The 22,220-nt window shown below is 37.4% G+C and overlaps 1 protein-coding gene and 1 long non-coding RNA gene across 2 annotated transcripts; both read right to left on the reverse strand.

Annotated features, from left to right (window-relative positions):
• Nucleotides 1-6,905: 6,905 nt before the first annotated feature.
• Nucleotides 6,906-8,435, reverse strand: LOC103449801 (uncharacterized). The gene is made up of 5 exons (XM_070806159.1): nucleotides 8,328-8,435; nucleotides 7,980-8,224; nucleotides 7,404-7,497; nucleotides 7,223-7,309; nucleotides 6,906-7,088 (listed from the first exon to the last, which is right to left on the reverse strand). Exons 1-5 carry the CDS (start codon nucleotides 8,433-8,435, stop codon nucleotides 6,963-6,965), a joined length of 660 nt encoding a protein of 219 aa, XP_070662260.1. The 3' UTR covers nucleotides 6,906-6,962.
• A 2,301-nt stretch (nucleotides 8,436-10,736) lies between these two features.
• On the reverse strand, nucleotides 10,737-19,118 carry LOC139188946 (uncharacterized). Its single transcript, XR_011572385.1, has 3 exons — nucleotides 18,981-19,118; nucleotides 11,079-11,148; nucleotides 10,737-10,971 (listed from the first exon to the last, which is right to left on the reverse strand). It is a non-coding gene; the product is annotated as an uncharacterized lncRNA (long non-coding RNA).
• Nucleotides 19,119-22,220: the final 3,102 nt, after the last annotated feature.

Genomic DNA, 22,220 nt, shown 5'->3' on the forward strand with positions numbered 1-22,220 from the left:
CTCCATCCTGAATTGCTTCATATGCAAATCAGTGAATGCGTTTTCTATGGCATTACTATTAAACGAACATTCCACACAAAATGCAGGGAGTTATCCATGGCCAATATATTACCATTCTCATGGACTTAGGTAGTACTCATAACTTTATCGACTCTAAACTGCTTAAATAATGGGGTTATCATGCTCGGCCAACAAAACCTTTTGAGGTTACGATAGCTGATGGTGGCAAGATTAAAAGTTCAGGTTGTTGTAGGGCAATGAACTTGAATGTTGGGGGTTATAACTGTGTTGTTGACTTGTATTCTTTACTATTAGGGGGTTGTGACATTGTGCTCTGAGTTCACTAGCTATCTACAATTAGTCCTATACTTTGGGACTTCCAACTCCTTACTATGGAATTTACCAAGCATCATCAACACCACAAGTTGTGTCATAATGCACCTGCCACTCCATTGATTCAGGAGATATCCTTACAACACATCAATAATGACCTCTTGAATTCCAACTTGGGGCTATTTCTATATTCTGTGGAGGGTCAACCACTTGATGCAGGCAATCTCAACGGTCACCAATTGCAGGTTTTGCATACTTTATTATATGCATTTGAGGACATTTTCGCATTACCATCTAAACCTCCACCCTCAAGGCCTCAAGACCATCACATACCTCTCTGTCATGGAGCAAAAATCCCAAATATCAAGCCCTACCATTATGGACCCTTGCAAAAGTCAGAGATTGAAAAAAGATGTGCATGAACTACTCACGGTAAGGTTTATTCGCCCCAGTCACAGTCCATTTTCTTTTCTTGTTTTGTTGGTTAAGAAGAATGAGGGCATGTGGAGGATGTGTATTGATTACAGAGAGTTAAATGCATTGACAATCAAGGATAAATATCCCATTCCCCTTATTGATTATTTATTGGATGAAATTTTTTATGCCACTTATTTTTCCAAACTTGACTTAAGATCTGGATACCACCAGATTCTAATGCAACCACAAGATGTTGAGAAAACTGCTTTTAGGACTTATGAAGGTCATTACGAGTTCTTGGTGGCCTTACTAATGCCCCTGCCACCTTCCAAAATTTGATGAATGACATATTTAAACCTCATTTTAGGAAATTTGTACTTGTTTTCTTTGATGATATATTGGTTTACAGTCCATTATAGGAGGCTCATTAAGGTCACTTGCAAGAGATTTTCTCAATTCTAAGGCACCACCAGTTATTTCTTAAGAAGTCAAAATGTTCTTTTGGCTAAGAGAGTGTTGAATACCTTGGCCACATTGTTTCTGGGCAAGGAGTGGATGTTGATCCCTCCAAACTACAAGTGATCAAAGAGTGGCCCTAACCTAGAACTGTTAAGGAGCTAAGAAGTTTCCTTGGTCTCATTGGGTACTATCACAAATTTGTACCTGGTTATGGGAGGATTTGTCAACCTCATTATAACCTTACCAAGAAGGATGGATTTCTTTGGAATGATGAAGCTAACACTGCCTTTACCAGCCTTAAATCAATCATGTCTTCACCATATGTATTGGCTTTGCTAGACTTTTCCCAACCTTTTACACTGGAGTGTGATGCTTCAAATATTGGCATTGGAGCAGTGTTGCAGCAACATAACAAGCCTATTGCTTTTTCTAGCAAAGCCTTGGGTCCCAAGATTCAAGCTTTTTCTACTTATGAAAATGAGCTCATTGCCATAGTCTATGCAATCAAGAAGTGGCAACACTATCTACAAGGGAGACATTTTATAATCAAAACTGATCATATGGGACAAGGGGCAAATACACCATTTCAACAGAAATGGGTCTCCAAGTTGTTAGGATTCGATATGAGATTTAGTACAACAGTGGGGCTGAGAACTTAGTGGCAGATGCATTATCAAGAGTTCTTGTTAGTAAGGAGAAAAACACTAATGATGCTACCTTGGAGCATGAATAGGTGAAGAAAAAATTCAAAGAAGTTTCATATTGCATTGCTAGGGGCAACACTTCTCATAGCCTTGCTAAATACTCAATTAACAATGGGTTTCTATGTTACAAGAGAATAATGGTTTTAAGCCCTTCATCACAATGGAAACACAAGATTCTAGAAGAATATCACTCCACACCAGTTGCAGGCCATTAAGGGGTGGTGAAAACTTACCATCAAATCAAGAAAGGTTTCTATTAGCAGGGACTAAAAAAAAAATGTCAAAGTCTTCATCAGTGAATGTGCTATGTGTCAACGGAACAAATTTTAAACCATCTCAACACTAGGTCTCTTACAACCTTTACCAATTCCACAGCAAGTATGGCATGATGTGAGTATGGACCTTATAGTGGGACTGCCTAATTGTCAAGGAAAAACTGTTATTATGGTGGTTGTTGATATATTAACCAAATATGTACATTTCATTGCACTCTCTCGCCCTTACACTACCACTAATGTTGCCCAAGTGTTCATTAACAATGTCTTAAAATTGCATGGGTTGCCTAGCTCTATTGTGAGTGATATAGATCCTATTTTTGTGAGTGCTTTTTTGGAAAGAGATATTCAAATTGCAAGGAACAAAGCTATGCATGAGCTCTGGATATCATCCTCGGAATGATGGCCAATCTAAGGTCATGAATAGATGTTTGGAGACTTACCTAAGATGCTTTGTTGGAAGGCAACCTCGAAAATGGGTTCAGTGGCTTCCTTAGGCTGAATGGTGCTTTAACACCTCTTATCACACTTTAACCAAGACTACCCCATTTGAACTGGTCTATGGATACCCCTTCCCCCCCCCCCCCCACCACCACCACCACTTATGCAACCTTATGAAGTTGGCACTGCAAGGTTGGAATCAGTGGAGCAAAAACTCAGAGAAAGGGATAATGTGTTGTGTGCGCTCAAGCGTAATCTAAAAATGGCTCAAAATAGAATAAAGTTGCAGGCATATAAGAAGAGGACTGAGAGACACTTTTAGGTAAGAGATATGGTGTACTTAAGATTGGTACCTTACCAACTTCAATCACTAGCTCCCCATAATTACCACAAGTTACAGCTTCGTTTCGTTGGGCCTTATAAGGTGCTGGAAAAAGTGGGAAATGTAGCCTACAAGCTCCAATTACCCCCAGAAACCAAGGTTCACTTAGTTTTCCATATGAGTTACCTTAAAACGCAACTAGGAAACAATGTGATCCCAAATCCCACACTACCATTGAGCACTGAGGATGGTCTTCAATTGGTGGAACCTGTTGCAATCTTAAATCGCAGGATGTATAAGAAAGGAATGGTTGTTGGGGTACAACTCTTGGTGCAGTGGAAAGGACAAGATGTTGTCGATGCTACTTGGGAGGATTATGAGGCATTCAAGGCTCGATTTCCAGAATTTGCAGTGTAATCTTGAGGACAAGATTAGTTTTGAATGATGAGTTATTGTTATGATCTTGTGATTGCCTTAGTCACAAGTAACAGAATTTGGAGTCAAATTGTAATTGTTTGGGGTTTCATTGCAATTTGCATTTCTTTCTAGTTCTATTTTTAATAATTGGTTGTTAGCCTACGTGGCAGCTCACATTAGTGTATCGAGCTATTATATAAAGCTCTGCTTCCCATTCCAACGGTATGATGAAATTAAATATAATTTTACAAAATAAAAAAAAATACTCATCTTCTCCATTTCGCCATTCTCCATTGCTGCATCTTGCATCTGTGGTTAAGGTTGAATAGGTTTCTGGAATTGGAGCCTATTAAACCAGCATAGCACTATCCCACTAGGGTAAATTTCTCTTTATCTTTTGGGGGTGGACAGGTGTCGAGAATATAAGAGATGGAACATAAACAGAACACTATTTTTTAGGATAGTAAATTCGCAATGAGAAATTTTATTTGAACTCATGTAACTTCTTTCTACACCAAACTTAAATTTAAATTGTTAATTGTCTATCTTACCCTATTGCATAATTATTATTAAGTACAAAATGAAATTAATAATAAATCTAAAATTTATCAATAAACCCATTAAACAACCTTACCATCACTTCTTGTTTATCCTACATTCATTCTGGCTAAAACCCTAATAGGTCTTGTAGAGAAAAACAAGTTTTTTTTATTGATGGATGTTGATTTTGAAATTTTGAATCCTCCAACTAAGGTATAACTCAATTTATGAATATTTTGTTAGTTTGATTTCAATTTTTTTAAAGTTTAGAACATAAGTATTTAGGTTTCAATTTTTTTCATCAATCTCGAATGGTTTGTTAAACTTTCCGCAATTGGAAAATTCTAAGGAAAAACTTATTACCAATATTTTTAGATTATAAACTTCCTTGCTTGATAAATATAAGGGGATGAATTATTTTATTGGGTAATCTTTGTTTACTACCCTTATGTTTCGTGGTTTTCAACATTTAGTACATTAAGTTTTTTTCGTCCCAGAGTCATACCTAAAGTGTTAATTTTGGGACAGTCTCATACATCCGTTAATCAAACTGTTAAGTCTGCCGTTAACTGATGACGTGGTGCTTATGTGGACAATGACTGAGCGCCACGTGTTATTAAGGGTTCCACGTAGATTTTTTTTTCCTTTTTTCAGAAGGGGTTAAAAAAATTAAAAAATAATAATAATAAACCATCTTCTCCCTCCCTCATCCCCTGCACCCTTTCCCTCACTCCCTCATCCCCGCACCCTCTCCATCCCTCATCCCCCGCACCCTCTCCCTCCATTCTCTCTTCTACAACCTGCACCACCCTCCCTTCTCTCCTCCTTCCTCCCTTATCCCTCCATTCTCTTATCTGCACCAACCCACCATGTCGCGGTTCTCGATCTCACCAAGTTTCCATCTTTCAATTCTCTTCAAGCTAAAGTTTAATCATTTTTTTTACACCACCAAGAACAAAAATTCACCAACAAATTTATCCCACCAAACAAATCAAACCCAACAAAAAACAAATCCAAAAAACCAAAAAATAATTCAAGAAAAAGTAAAATAAAACCCAACCTGATCAAATGCCACCAAACAAATCAAACCCAAACTGATCGAGTACAACTCTGAGAAAATGGCACGCTATAAAAGAAAAGCACATCGGGTTGGATCTGGATGTCGTCGACATCGATCTCAAGAGCAAACAAAAGAAAAGCACATGGGTCAATATACGCCCAACCTTTTCAATTACGCTATAAAAGAAATCCTTTGGAGGTGCTGTGACGGCAAGAGAGAGAGGACATCAACAGGAACCACATCGGGTTGGATCTGGATGCCGTCGACATCGATCTCAAGAGCGGCGATCTGGTGAACTCGTGGATCAAGTACGACGGGTCGAGTCAGGTCATCAGCGTCTCGGTTTCGTACTCAAATTTGAAACCCAAAGACCCGGGTTGCAAAAGAGAGAATGGAAGGAGAGGGTGCAGGGGGATGATGCAGAAGCGAGAAGGGAGGGAGAGGGTGCAGGGGATGAGGGAGGGATATGGTGCAGGGATTAGGGAGGGAGAAGACGGTTTTGTTGTTTTTTTTTTTCGAACCCCTTCTAAAAAAAGAAAAAAAAATTCCACGTGGACCCTTAATGACACGTGGCGCCTAGTCATTGTCCACATAAGCGCCATGTCATCAATTAACGGCAAACTTAACAGTTTGACTAACGGATGTGTGAGACTATTCCAAAATTAACATTTTAGGTATGACTCTGAGACGAAAAAAACTTGATGTACTAAATGTTGAAAACCACGAAACATGAAGGTAGTAAACAGAGATTTATCCTATTTTATTTGTTGCTTATACACATTAGTAGAAAGAAAAAAGTCAAATGTTTGGGTTTGGTAGCAAAAAACAAAAAAATAGCCATGGAAATACTAGTGGGAAGAGGAGGTGGGGCAAGGACACCTCTTAAAAATAAAATTACAGATGTGATTTTATAAACAGAATTGGTGTAAAGATAACTTAACATTTTGAATTGGGATTGAGATGGTAGTTTAGGTAATAAATTTAGGTTTAAAGATAGATTAATTTTTTAATAAAAAAACAATATGAATAAAAAGAGTAAGTTAGATGTATTTCGCAACGCACTTGTAAGTTGTTTAACTGTTTAGCATAAACATAGCCTGTCATGTCGATCCTTCGTGGTTTCTGTCCCAGAGCTTCAGTTGAGTTCAGGTCGGTCGGCGCGGCGTTGCGTACCTTCGACTGGGTAAAATTTCTTACTTCCTTCCCTGTTGTCTGTTGGTTCACGCAAATCTCTTGGAGAGCTATAGGCTTGATGTTTTTCAATTACATTAAAGGATTCACAGATTTACTCCTGAGTATTTGCTTCGATGAAATCCATATATTTTGAGTATGCTCCGGACTGGGGCTTTGTGGTTAGGTCACACGGTTACAGTGATTGTTTTAGATCTTGTGGAAGGGAAGAGCGATTGTATTCTGGTTAGATTAGGACAATTTTGCGGACTTTATCTTGTTTTTAACCTAGGGAGCGTATTCAATTGAGAATTTGAGAGACTTTAATGAATTTATAAATTCATGGATTTTTATAGAGTTTAATTGATTTGTGGAGATTCCATATAAAATTTTGATTCAATTCCTTCGAAATCTCGTGGGGAAATGTGAGATTTATGAATGCTTAAAATACACTACAAAATCTCTCTAATTCTCTTTAATTCCTCAACTTTCTCAAATTCTTTAAAATCAATTTCTAATTGAATACACTTAGAATGTTATAAACTTCTTTAAAATCCTAATTGAATACACCTGGATTTCTAAGGATTTTAATTAACTATCTTAAAATTATAATTGAATACACCTTGAATTTAAGAGAATCACTTAATATTCTAATTGAATACCCCTAGATTCATTAAAAGAATTAAAATCCCTCAAAATCTCAATTGAATACACCTCCCTTAGTTTCGCTTTTATGTTTTTGTTATCATGAATTGCAAATTTGTGAATTTTCGAAATCCATCGGCTTTTTATTAATTTTGTAGATGATTCATTCTTTTTCGAGTCTATAAATTAATTGGTCCTCCGCCACTTTCTGCAGCTTCATTTTCATCTTCATCTCCCAGCGTTGCCAACAAAGGATGTGACATGTGTAATTGCTTTCCCTCTTCATTTTCATCTTCCACGAACATCTATTGATAATTTTTCATAAGAAATAAGAAAGCAGTTAGATTTTGTCAGGGTTATAGTCATGATAATTTTCACAAGAAATAAGAATTCTGACAGATTTAGTCAAGGTTATAATAACGAAGAGATCATTGCTTACCCATGCATAACGGCTCATAACAAATTGATTGGAGACTCCATCTCTTAGCATGTCTTCTGTCAATAGCACCGCATAAGAGTCAACAACCTGAGTTGCATTGGTTAATAAATGTGAAATCATGTTATTAGCACAGTGACAATGATTTTTTGACATATAAATGATATAACATTCAGCATCTTACGCCATTTGAAATTTCAGCATCACTCAATAGATGACCAAGGTCCTCTCGTCCCACAGTACGGTTATGTGAATCTAAACCATTCCAGAACAAGTCGCTGCAAGATTATGAGAAAAAACAAATTAACCATAATCTCTACGTGTATAAATACAACACCCCAAAAAGTAACTGCCTACATCAAACTTTCCTTAACCCCAAAAAAGCCCCTGCTTAAGAAAAAATGTAAAGAACACTTAACCAAATAAATTAGGGGCAATTTAGTCAAACACAAAATTTAACTAGATTAAAGCTTCTTAATCCGACCATTATTTTTAACTAAATTAAAGCTTCTTAATCCCACCATCATTTTATCCCACTTCAGAGAAAGAACTGCAAGGAGAAGATGAAATTGAACATATTTCAATCACAGAGATGGGTAATTCCACCAGCTATGCTTCAAATTTTTCCTCCCTGTCATGGTTAGTCAACGGTGACTTTCCTCTGGGACCAAATTGGGAAGGTGATTTTGAAACACCTATCAAATAGAAATTTGTGAGAAAGGAAAACAACTGATAGGAGATGAAAAGGGTTGAAACTTACCCTGTTTGAGTTGCATTGGTCCAGTAGCCTTCAATAAGCTTTTGTTCTTCCAAACTCAACTTTGACAAAACATTTCTGAATGACAGTATTTCTTGATACTCCTTCTCAATGCATTTTTCAGGGACACACAAAGGGGCATGTTCTGCATGGTTCTCCTTATCAAGGCCTTGTTCAGGGGCACATTGAGAGGCATGTTCAGCATGGTTCTCCTTACCAATTTGCTTTTCAAGGTCACATAAAGAGATCTACGAGGATATTAAAGTTGTCAATATCCGAGGGCAAAAGCATACAATTTGGACATCTCCAATACCCATTATGCTTCAACGATGAATTCAGGCCACAACATGCATTATGATACCAATGCTGACATTTGTCATACTGGATCATAGGCTCATTGTCATCATTGGTTGCTCCACAGCTACATTCAACCACCCATCCTCTTCCACCCTCCGCCATATAGTTATCACTGTTTTCTATTCCACTAATTCTCACCCACCCTCTTCCCTTCAAATCTTCACCAATTTCAACTCTCCTAAAGGTAGGCGCCACATGATATATTTTGCTAACTTTGTCTCAAGTAAACCATTTTACTATGGAATACGGTGGTTATAAAATAATAGGTATATCAATCATACCTTTCATATCACGGCCATCAATATCTTTCACTGAGAACTCCATAGCCATACCATCACGAGGAAAATTGTTGAAGGGATAGTCGTTTATAAACACTTTGCTATTTAAGATGTTTCTTGTGTGAAAACCTCCCTCCATCAGTATTTTTGTATATATCATCCATAAGTGATCGTTGGCTACATGTTTGTTTGCTCCGTCTTGAAGAAGACGACTCGCAGAGTATTAGCCTAAGAAGATCTTTCAATTCTTTAATATGAGAGTGGGAATTATGAAATGGTAGTAGAATTTGGATACCCGATTATATAGGAAAGGTCACACTCTCATGTTAAAGAATTGAAAGATCTTCTTAGGATAATGCTCTACGAGTCGTCTTCTTCAAGACGAAGCAAAAAAACATGTAGCCAACGATCACTTATGGACGATATATACAAAAATACGGATGGAGAGAGGTTTCCACACACAAAACATCTTAAGCAGCAAAGTGTTTATAAAAGACTATCCCTTTAACAATTTTCCTCGTAATGGTATGGCTATGGAGTTCTCAGTGAAAGATATTGATGGCTGTGATATGAAAGGTATGATTGATATACCTGTTATTTTATATCCATCGTATCCCATAATAAAAGGGTTTACTCGAGACAAAGTCAGCAAAATATATCATGTGGCGCCTACCTTTAGCATGGTTGAAATTGGAGAAGATTTGAAGGGGAGAGGGTGGGTGAGAATTAGTGGAATAGAAAATAGTGATAGCTATATGGCGGAGAGTGGAAAAGTATGGGTGGTTGAATGTAGCTGTGGAGCAACCAATGATGACAGTGAGCCTATGATCCAGTGTGACGAATGTCAGCATTGGTATCATAATGCATGTTGTGGTCTGAATTCATCGACGAAGCATAATGGGTATTGGAGATGCCCAAAATGTATGATTTTGCCCTCGGATATTGACAACTTTAATCTCCTCGTAGATTAATGGGCGCGCATTGGTCACCTAGGCATGCTCCGACGAAGCCTAGGCGAGTTTCTGCCCACTCCCAGAAAATAGAGGTGAAATTGCTGCCGCCTAGGCGCACCCCGAGGCAAGTTTTTTAAAACACTGATCAAAATGAAAACATCAATACAGAACTATAATATGGAACAGCAAAAAAAATAAACATCAGTCCAGAAATTCAATAATATGGTAGCAAAAAAAATCAATCCCCAGTATAAACATCAATCAATTTACAGGTTGAATTAAAAAGGACACAAAATCAAGGCCGTTGAATACAGCCTACAATTTATGTTTGACAAGAAGCTAGAGACAGGCTCATTATCTTCTACTGTGTTGGTTATATCTCAACAGGATAAATTAAAGTCATACTTTTACTTTCAAATTTGACAGTGGTTACATATCCGATTAAGGGTTGGTAATGGAAATCCCACCCACCATGAATATCAGATAAAATAACTATACAAGTAAAAGATCCCTAACAATTAGTAATGCAAAAGAAAAATGAAAACATAGACAAACTGAAACATACTCCAGCATATCTGCGTTAGTTGGCAATAGCAGTGTGCTGATTACCTGCCCCGGAGTTACGGACAAGCTTAACCATAGCTCCCCTTCTTTTTTATCAACTCTGTTAATGCTTATAGCATAGCATCAGGTTGCCAAGTTTCTGGCCCTCCAAACTACAAAGACTACCTTCACCACTCTGTGAGCTCACTTAGTGGCAAGCAAACAGTATCAAATTAGTGATCGATCATCACTAACTTGTCATTATTCAGTATGTTTTCTCCAAAATTCCAAATCCCCACCTCCCAAAACTCCATTCATATTCATAAGCACACCTCTATCTCAGTCTCGTCTGGGTTTTTATTTCGTTCAGTCATTTTCACAAAACACCACGATGGCGGCACAAGACTATGCAGTCACAATCCTAAATTCTAAACCCTTATTAAGTCTAACTTAAGTACGCATTACTGACAATTTTGAAGTTGCCAGTCTTTTCCCTAGTTGAAATTATACACAAGACTCGAAGAAACACAATATCCACCAATCCACCAATACAACTAGAACAGTCCAGCAATAGAAACAAACTTAAACATTTACACACCTGATGAGCTGCAGTAATTGCAAAAAGGATCAGTTTCAGATTAATCTTCCAAAACTGTGCAGGTCGTTATGTAGAGGGGAACTCGTCTTACACCTAGATTATTCTTGTGTATAAGTTTGCAGGTCGACACACCATCATGTATTTCATTGCAAAGATCTAAGAACCTCTCAATATTTTCGTAAAAACGACCCTTCAAAGGCTGATGGTAAATCTTCAATCAAAGCTCTGAAACTGCAATTGCTGAAATAGATACAGACAGAACTTTCCTGAGGAAGGAAGATTATATAAATTATTAAAACTAAAAAATTTTTAAAGAGAGCTGACTTGTTGGCCATACAAGTTCTTAAAATAATCAAACACGCACAATAATTACCTTGGGCTGAGGCTGAGGGTCATCCAAGAATGTCAGAAGACTGTCGCCGACCTCAGGTTGTTCCATGATACTGAAATTTCACAAAAACCGAAAAGATTAAAAGTTCGAACCCATAATGAATTTAAAATTTGAACCCATTGCACAGCATTATGTGCACTGATCTATTTGCCAAACAATCCGGGAAGAAAATACAATTAGCCGTATTTAAAGGTACAAATTTTTCATCTAAATGAGACGACCCTATTGATTTCTCCAAAAAGACAAGAAACAGTCCAATAGAGAAAGAAAAGTATTAAAGTGGAAGAATAAATTCTATACCAAAAACTTTTTCCCAAGTAATTAAGAGCAACTCCACCCTGGAGCCCTCCCTCCCAGGCAATCCACTATTCAATCTACACTGTGAACAGTAACTACCATAATGAACAGTAACTTCCTTTTGCATTTCCAACGTTGCACTTAAATAGCCCTGGCAATAGGCAATAAAATATTATTAATTTTTTTTTTATAAAATAATACTAAATAAATTTATTTGTAATTTCTGATAAAATATTTTAAATCGTTTTTGTTGCGTCACGTGTCATTTATCCAAAACGACTATTATTGGTCATAGATGTCGATAAGATTTTTATCTAATGTCATCGTGCCACGTGTCGTTATCTTTTCAGAATCTTTGAGGATATATTTCGATCAGATTTTAAATCATTCTCGTTGTGCCACGTGTCATTATCCGAAAAGATAATTATTGGTGATGGATTTCGATAAGATTTTTATCCAATGCCGTCGTGTCACGTGTCGTTATCTTTTCAGAATCTTTTAGGATAGAATTTGATCAGATTTTTAACGAATGACGGCATGCCACGTGACACTATCTACAACCTAATCATTTCAGAATCCTCCATATAATCTATCATCCATCCTTTTAAATCTCACACCAATTTTCTCAATATCTCTATCATTATTTATAGTTTCTGCTTCCTTCTTCACCAAATCAAAATATGTATCATTATTCATAGTTTCTACCAAGGAAGAAAATATCGGTAATATCGGAAATATCGGTAGTCCGAAAACACGGAAATATCGATGGAAATATCGGGATAATATCGATATCGATAAAAATTACATGGAAACCACGGAAATTGTAAGAAAAACTTGGAAATTTTTAATGAAACTTTGCAGGATGTTTATTTAGTCAATTATCTATTAGTTTATCACAAAAAATTAGAAGGAAATGCATTGCATGATGGATTTAACTGATTTAAGTTGATTATATAGCGAGCTGGCAAACATTGTGAGTGTAGAAAATATGTAGTAATTAATGAAAGAAGTTTAAACACACCATAATCATTTATATATAATTAATTAGTACAATATTGGGAGGTTTTATTTAGGATATTAAAAAAAAAAGGGAAGTGAATAAAATGATGAAGAATAATGTGCCGAATTTGACACTTTAAATTTCTTACACATAAGCATGCGTCTAGGCGTTGAAGTTCCAAATTATAGTATATCAATTAACGATTGAAAATCAATACGTTGAATAAGACTAAATTTTAATTTGGATGCCGATTATGTTTTTTCAAGTTTATATAAAGTAAAAGAATTGAATTTTGGAAGCCAGGAGTGTGTCAATTGTTTTATAATTCGTCCGAATACATATATCAGGTTGCTACTCAACGTAATTTGAAAGTATATCTAGTGCAAGGACTTGTCTTTTTTTGTTGATAAGCAAAGGGTTTGTAGCTTTTTTTGCTAAGCAGTAGAACATATTTTGGTTTTCCGGCCAAACCACGGCGAGTTGGCCGGCGTGCAAGGTATCAATCTCTTCGTCTCGTCGAGTAGTACAACTTTCCTTTTTGTTTCACTCAATTTCGTTGAGTATTGAAAAAGTTATACTCATTTGAATCTTACCCAGTTTCCGGCGACCTCAGTGACTTTCGAGGCATTTTCCGGCCAAACCACGACGATTCAGACGTTGTGTGAGGTACCATTCTCTTCGTCTCTTCGAGGGCTACAACTTTCATTTTTGTCTTGCTTGATTTTGTTGAGTTTTGACAAAGTTATGGCCGTTTAAAGTGGGTGTGGATTTTCGGCCGAAATTCCTATTTTCTTCCTTGGTCGAGTCCCACATCGCCCAGTGAGGGTAGTGAGCAAGCCAAGAACGCCTATAAAAAGCACATTCACATGCTGAGAAAAGCATGTCTTGGTTGGCCTTTGGGCTTTGATCAAGTGTAGTATATGTTGAGATTTCTCAACATTTTTAAGTATATTTGAATATTATATTGCGATATTATCGATAATTTTAAAAATATCGCGATATTTTGACGAAAATCATTCGGATAGTTAAAAAAATTTCGGACCTTCAAAAAAACGATAATATCGGCGAAATATCGCCGATATTATCGATTTTTTCTTCCATGGTTTCTACTTACAATGTCTTCTTCTTCAAGCAGGATGTGGGAAATCGATCAAGAAGAGAAAGAATTGTTTAACCAATCTGAAGGAATGTTCAATCTCCATATAGCCCAAAATGAGAAGGAAGAGGATGAGGAGCGAAGAATGAGAGATGACGAAGCAAGAATGGCCAGAGACTCACATTCCCATCGAGTCATCCAAGCTGTGGCTCAGATATGCAGGCCCACCCGTTCCGGAAACCTTGATAGAAGCATGGAAAAATGAGGTGTGGAGCTATTGGATGATTATTTTGTCAATAATAGTGCATTTCCTGATACGTACTTCAGATGTCGTTTTAGAATGGAACGACATTTGTTCAACAAAATCATGATTGTTGTTTACAACCACGATTCTTACTTTTTGCAAAAGAATGATGCTTGTGGTGCTATGGGTCTCCTTCTCGAGCAAAAAATTACTGATGCGCAGCTGATGCTTGCGTATGGAGCATCTGCAGAGCAAGTGGATGAGATAGCAAGGATGGGGAAATCAATCATTCTTAAGTCCCTGATGAGGTTTTGCGAAGCAATCGAATCTATCTACATCGCAGAGTACCTCCGGAAACCTACTCACATGGACTTGGAAAGGCTTCTGAAGAAGGCCGAGATGCGAGGTTTTTCCTATGATGATTGGGAGCATTGATTGTATGCATTGGACGTGGAAAAACTGTCCAAGTGTAAATAATACAAACAAATAATTACAATGTAAATTTGGGTATAGTACAGACAAATAAATAATATATTGTTACCTGATCCGTGTAATTTTCCCCACTTCGAAGATTACTACTAACTTTTGCCAAGGCGTCTCTCCAAATAGCAAACAATTGGCTAAGTAATTTCCAACGACTAGACATCGATTCTTTGGTTCTACTTCTACCCATTTTCTCAAGATAATTGGTATGAATAAGACTCCACATTTCTCGCAACTGCATCTCATTACCCGTAAGCGAACTATGAGTAACTTCAACCCAACTAGTACACAACGCAACATCTTCAAGAAGCGATCAATTCGTACTTGCATCAGTAGTCATTTTATTGAAAACAATTGGATTGAAACTTTGAGAGAAAGATAGGAATTTGATTGAAAGTAGTTGAGAAAATATGAAATTGTGGTGTAAGGTAGATGATAATGATAAGGTATTTATAGAAAAATAGAAACATTTTTTTTTAAATTTTCAGATATTTTTTTTCGAATTTTTTACAATTTTTAAAATTTTTTTATTCAAATAATTAATCTCTTGGATTTAAAAAAAATTTAAATTCCAACACTTCAAATGTGCAACGTGTCACAACAGTAACTTTTCTTAATTTTTAAACTATTTTTTTCTTTTTTTTTTTAATTTATAAAGCAGATTAATATCAACCATTGATCTCAGATCGAACGGTTGATATTAAAGCAGTTTTTTTTATTATCGTTTCAAATCGGACGACTCATATTAAAGAGCCGTTGAGATCGAACGGACCGTGGGAAGCCACGTGGCTTCTCAACGGTCACTTACATTTCCTAGCGCGCGGGCCACGTGCCCTGTAAACTTGTCGGGTGACGCGCCTCCACTCACGAGTGAGGGGCATGCGCCTGACACAAAAAAAATAAAAAAAAGACTGACGCCAAGCCTGACGTCAGACCCACCTCGTGCTGAAGGGCTGGCAATCCCTCGCAGGCCTGGCCCTTGGGCTCCCACCCTCACTCAGGCTACCCAATGCTGGAGCCGAACCCATCGGCCCTCGGGCCCTTTCCTCTTGCCTGTCCCCCGAGCAAGGTCCAACGATGGACTTGCTCTAACATTGGCACTCTAGTTTGGACTATCACCTATATCATAAGGTGTTGATGAAGTTGGAATTAGATGAGTTTTGAATTAGACTATAACTTATATCATAAACTTTTATTATGTCTATATAAAAGGGCTATTGTACTAGTTTTGAATTGGGAGCAAAACAATAAATTTGTATACATTTAAGGAGTTAAAGTGAGAGAATATTGTAAAGTGTGTGCGAGAGAAAAGAAAATATTTGTGTACATTTGTATACATTTGTATACATTTGTGTTACCTATTTGGTTTTCGTGTCTTATTTGGGTTTGGATTTTGACTTCTTAGTTGGTTTCCTTGGTGGAGAGATTTTGTTAATTACCTATTTGATTAGGATTTGATTTACTTCCTATTAGGATTCTTATTGCAACCTAAGTCCTATACACTATAAAAAGGATCTTAGGGATAGTGTATTTCGTGTGGCTCATTCGTGTGGCAATTTGGTGAGAGTCAATTTGTGAGTTTGTGAATTAATGAACAATTTGGGAGAATCTTCTCCGTTTGTTTGAGTTCTCTACTTGTTTGGTTTAGGGTTTGTAATTTGTGGGATTTGGGTTGTGAGAGTTTAAACACTCTTTTGTAATCTCCGTTTGTTTAGTGAAATTCCTTGCCGTGATTCGCCCGTGGAGTAGGCTTTACGCCGAACCACGTAAATCTCTTATGTTAGTTTGAGATTGTTTGTTTTAGCTTTCACCTAAGACGTTGATATTTGGTACCTTGTTATAATTCGCTTTCGTTTACGCATAAAAGTACAACAGCTCTAACTGAGTTACGTGGAATTCAAGAATGGAGGACACGCGTTATTGAAGGTGTTAAGATCAAGCCAGCAAACATGTCTCATGCTGATTGGACCAAGATGAAGATAAGTGATGTTTTCCGGCAAAAAAGTCTATAATTGCCGTAGCGAATGATGGTGGTAGTTCGGATCAAGGAGAGCCTGGTCAAGAGAAGTCTGATCAAGTGGAGCTTGGTCGAAAGAGAAGTTCAATCAAAGGGATTCTGGTCATGAGTAGTTCAATTAGGGGGAGTTTGGCTATGAGTAGTTCAATCAGAGGGAGTCTGGTCATGAGTAGTTCAATCAGTGGGAGCCTAGTTATGAGAAGTTTGATCAATAGGAGCTTGATCAAGAGAAGCAATCCTATTTTTCAGTATACATTCCTCATGGTTTGGAGGGGGAGATTGTTAAGTTTTTCCAACCCATTATAAGTTGTCCTAAGTGTATTGGGAATTATTAGTCTTAGAGGATTATATTCTTTTCCCAATTGAAGTTGTTTCTCAATTGGAGTTGTTTTCCCAATTGGATTTAGTTTCTCGGTTGGAGAAAGATTCGTAACTAGATCCCAATTAGGATTAGTAATTCTTATTGAAGGAACTTTTATTATGTCTATGTAAAGGGGCTATTTTACTAGTTTTGAAATTGGGAGCAAAACAATAAATTTGTATACACTCAAGGAGTTAAGAGTGAGAATGTTGTAAAGTGTGCGAGAGAAAAGAAAAGAGGTAAGAGTATATTTCTTGTTCTCATTCTTTCAAGTTTATCGTCAAGTCTTAATCATAGAGGCTTGGCAAGATTATTGGTTGTAATCATTATTGATATAGTGAAAGATTATTGTTGTCCCGTGGACGTAGGCACATATAGTTGAACCACGTAAATTCTTTGTGTTGTTTATCTTGGTTATTTGTTCTCGATTTCTGAGTTTGTTTTGTTTTTCCCATTCTTAAAGGCGATGTTCACAAGTGTTATCAGAGCCAAGTTTGGCTGATATCCGTTTAGAATGGAGGGTGTGATTACGATGAACTCACCCGTTCTAACTAAGTCACGTGGAATTCAAGAATGGAAGACATGCATTACTGAAGGTGTTAAGATCAAGCTAGCAAGCATGTCTGATGCTGATTGGACCAAGATAAAGATGAGTGATGTTTTCTGGCAAAGAAGTCTATAATTGCCTTTGCCAATGATGATGGTAGTTCTGAACAAAGGGAGCCTGGTCAAGAGAAGTCTGATCAAGAGGAACTTGGTCAAAAGACAAGTTCAATTAGGGAGATTCTGGTCATAAGTAGATCAATTAGAGGGAGCTTGGCTATGAGTAGTTCAATCAGTGGGAGCCTAGTCATGATAAGTTCAATCAATAGGAGCAATCCTATTATTGGTATACCTTCCTCATGGTCTAGAAGGGGAGATTGTTAAGTTTTTCAACCAATGATAAGTTGTCCTAAGTCTATTGGGAATTATTAGTCTTAGAGGGTTAAATTCTTTTCCCAATTGAAGTTGTTTCTCAATTGAAGTTGTTTACCCAATTGGAGTTGTTTTCCTAATTGGATTTAGTTTCTCAATTGGAGAAAGATTCATAACTAGATTCCAATTAGGATTAGTAATCCTCATTGAAGGAACCTTTACTATGTCTATATAAAGGGGTTATTATACTAGTTTTGAATTGGGAGCAAAACAATAAATTTGTATACCACTCAAGGAGTTAGAGGGAGAATATTGTAAAGTGTGTGCCGGAAAGAAATGAGATAAGACTGTATTTCTTGTTTATCGTCAAGTCTTAATCCTAGAGGCTTGGAAAGATTATTGGTTGTTCTCATCATTGACACAATGAAAGATTTTTGTTGTCCCGTGGATGTAGGCACATATAGCCGAACCACGTAAATTATTGGTGTTATTCATTTTGGTTATTTGTTTTTTATTTCCGAGTTTGTTTTGTTTTTCCCATTCTTAAACGCGATGTTCACAACAAGTGGTATCAAAGCAGGTTTGGCTGATACCCGTTTAGAATGGAGGGTGCGATTATGATGAAACTCACCCCCTCTAACTGAGTTACGTGGAAACCAAGAATGGAGGACATGCTTTACTCAAGGTGTTAGGAGCAAGCCAGCAAGAATGTTTGATGCTGATTGGACCAAGATGACGATGAGTGATGTTTTCTAGCAAATAAGTCTATAATTGCCTTTGCCAATGACAATGGTAGTTCTAATCAGGGGGAGCCTACTCAAGAGAAGTCTGATCAAGAGGAGCTTGGTCAAAATAGAAGTTCGATCAGGGAGATTCTGGTCATGAGTAGTTTAATTAAGGGGAGCTTGGTTATGAGTAGTTTAATCAAAGGGAGTTTGATCATGAGTAGCTCAATTAAGAGGAGTTTGGCTATTCTAACATGTTTTGTGTCATGCGCAAATGGGTGTGCTGGATTGTGATCGCAGGGTGCTAGTACAAGTGATGAACTAAGTTTCTTGAGGTCCAATTTGTTGAGACTATTTATGGCAGGTAATCGAGGAATTAGCTCGTTTGAATTGACTCATGCGATTGCTAAGGAATACTTGTATTGTACTTTCATTTCTGTCCTCAGTTATTCGAAAGCATGTAATACTTGTATTGAGCTAATCCTAATTAATAAAGTACCTACAATTAAACCCAGATGCTAAGCATACAAGCACCTGCATGCATTACATTGTTAATAAGAAATCTCGAGAGTGAAATTCTCGGACAGCACAGTTAACAATATAATAAAGAAATTCAATAAAACTAAGAATACTACTATTCCAATTGCTTGAATGGTTTTAAACACAAATGACGAAATAAAAGCATTTTCTGCAAGAAAATTGTGCGAGGATCTAGAAAAAGTAATTAAAGCTTCGGAAGTACTGACCTGACTACTGACTAGTGTGCAATGAAATTCCAGCTCATCTTGAAAGGAAACTTTTAAGACGACGCTCCTCCTGCACTTCTTTTCTCACAGACATTTTATCAAACACCTTACTTACACAACACTTAAACAATGATGGACACCATTTTTGGCTCAAGTATGCCAGCAAAAATGAAAGAGAAAATTATGAGATTGAGTGGGAAACCAAACAGGAAAATGGAACTAAAGGCGGTAAAAAATGACCCGAGATTAAGAGGGAAACCACAGGGAAATGGCAGTAAAGGCAGTAAGAATATGATCGATACTAGGGTTGGGCTGTTGGTGGTTTTTGCGTACGGTCCAAATAGTCAGGACTCAAGAAATTTCACTACTTCACTTCTCAATTTTTACGGTGCTACATACAAGAGGTGGAAATTTAATTTCTCATATTTCCCGGTCCTACAAACGGAAACGTTTTTAGGATAGGGGTAAGAATTGTATTTAAAAAACAAAACCAATTAATACAAAAAGCTACCAACAAAAATAAGAATTTATCAATTTAACCATTTGACAGTATGGGTCCAGTCAACGCTTTTATTGCTCCATCGTTGACCAAATGGCGGTGTTGGCTTCTCTTCTCATATCTTTTCCGATAAGCCGAGATAGATAGCCTCCGTAGAGAGAAAGACTTACATGGAACAATTCGTCGCCGACCGGTGGCGATGTGAATCCGTTTTATGAAAGTCTCTCTCCTCCGTAGGCATGGGATCCTGCGATTCATAGCCACACCCTCAACTCGTCGAAGCTAGCGTTGGCTTCCAGGCACAGTTCTTCCGGTTGCCTTATGATAAAACCCTAATCTCAACCCTAGCTCAACCTTAAGGCCATCTCCAACCAAAGGATGGCCAGAGGGCTCGTTTTAGCCATCTAGCCCTCTAAGAAATTAATATTTTAATGAATAGTGCATGGCCATATTTCTTACCATCTCCAACTGAGGGCCAAACTTAATTTATTACTTAAATTTAAAAACTACAATAACTTAAATTTAAAAACTACAACTTATATTTAAAAACTACAACTAAAATTTATAAAAAAAAAAAACAACTTAAATTTAAAGTCCATAATCAACATCATCTTCATCATCCGCCATTGTAGGAGTATAGCCGAAGGTAAACAACTGCCGCCAGGCCATAATTTTCCTCTTTTTTTTTTTTATCAAAATAGGCCTTACTCATTGGATTGTAATCCGAAGTGTTCCTTTGCATATTCCTATCATTCATCTCTTCTTGTATTTGTTTGGGCCATTCTTCATGCCTACGGTTCCTTTCTTCCGTGGCAAAGGCATTTTGCTCTGCCATTAATCGCAATGAGGCTACCACTTCCTGTTGAGTGGCGTAATCATCATTTGCCTTGCCCTTTTCCTTCAACCTTTAGGCCTTATTTCGTCCCATAGCCCTAGATATGGAACCTTCACCTGAAGACAGATTTTCTACCCTTGTTTCTTGAATGGTAGGAGATCCATCTTCATCCACATCTACAGCTGAGGATGCAGTTCTGAACACCAGCGTAGGACCTACTTAATGTTGAGGTGGATCTTCAAATAACACCCACCCTTTACAAATTTCCCAACAACCGCAATGCTTAAAAGGTTTCAAACTGCCCTCCATATACAATTCCTCCGCTTGGCGTACCTAGAAAATATAATTACAAAAATTAAAGGAAATTAATTTATGAAATTAAATGTAATATAATTATATATAATTACAAAAATTAAAGGAAAATAATTTATGAAATTAAATGTAATATAATTAAATATTTAAAATAAATTGTGAAAACACTTACTTCATCATAGTAATTGGCGCCGCTTTCATGTCTACTTGCGGCTGCTAACAGTGATTGATGCTGTTGATGCACAAAATCAGTGGGGACTTTGGTACAACAGAAAATGTTAAGTTTGTGACCTTCGCTAGATTGCTCCAGTCACTAGTGTGGATAAGTATGTAAATGGATAGAGACAGGGAAGCAGACACAAGATGTACGTGGTTCACCCAAATTGGCTACGTCCACGGAGTAGAAGAGTTCTCATTAATTGTGAAGGGTTTACACAAGTACATAGGTTCAAGCTCTCCTTTTGTGAATACTAGTGAATGATTTAGTACAAATGACATTAGGAAATATTATGAGAGAATGATCTCTATTTATAGAAGAGAGTTTCTAGTTTCATTTTGACATTGACACATGTCGTGTTCTGATTGGCTTCTGATGTTGACACGTGTTGCGCTATGATTGGCTTCTGATGTTGACAAGTGTCACGTTGTGATTGGCCTCCTGATTAAAGGGAAACTCTTCTGGGTCCTTGACGGTATAACGTTGACCGGTGCTCAGTAGTTTCGAGATTGGTCAAGTATGGTACAAACAGTGCCCCCCTAAGTTCCCGAGTGAGGGAAACTCCTCGGTTGGGGACTTGCAAGATCCAAGCCATTGAGTAATCACAAAACTTCTAAGTACCGAAGTGTGGTATCATTTTCACTTGCCTTATCTGTCTCATATGTAAATGTGGTATCTTCTCTGGAAGTATTTTTCCTCCATCCAGGGGTGGTATCTTTAACCGATGAAGATGCACAAGGTAATGTATCAATTTCACTTGAAGCTTACTTGTAGTTTCAGGTTTGGTCAAGTGCGATACAAACCCTATAGTAGGAGCCCCCCAAGTCGCCGAGTTAGGAGATTTGCCAATGGAGGTAACAAACAAGGTAAGTAATCAGACTTCCAAGCAAGCAACCTGGATCGGAGGTTCGACTTCAGCTTCCGATTGATTGTTCTCCTTCTCCTTGTGTCGTAAACAACAACAAGGATAAGAAGAAGCAAATGGAAAAGAGATTATATGAGATACTTTTGCTTTTGAAGAAGTAACTTTCCACATGCTTATTCTTGAACTGGGCTGGAGGGTTTTCTGGTTTCCTCTAGAGTATAAGGCCGACTCAAGAATTTGAGGGTCAAAACAAGTCCATCAAATCTAGAGTATGTTCGACCCTGATGATATGGGATACTTTTGTTGTTAACAAAGTAGTGGATGTATCGGCACGTGTTCTGTTACGCTTGTCTCCACATGCTTCATTGGATCATTCTCACTTGCCCTACTGTTCCTCAGGAAAATGTGATATCTTCTCTGGAAGCATAAGATGTTGAAGATGAGTACTTGAGAGCAATGCCAGGTAAGTAATCAGGCAAGGGGTTCCAGGCAGTCAGTTCCTGACTGGAAGC

The sequence above is a fragment of the Malus domestica genome, chromosome 10 (assembly GCF_042453785.1).
Source record: "Malus domestica chromosome 10, GDT2T_hap1".
In the NCBI taxonomy this organism is placed as follows: domain Eukaryota; kingdom Viridiplantae; phylum Streptophyta; class Magnoliopsida; order Rosales; family Rosaceae; genus Malus; species Malus domestica.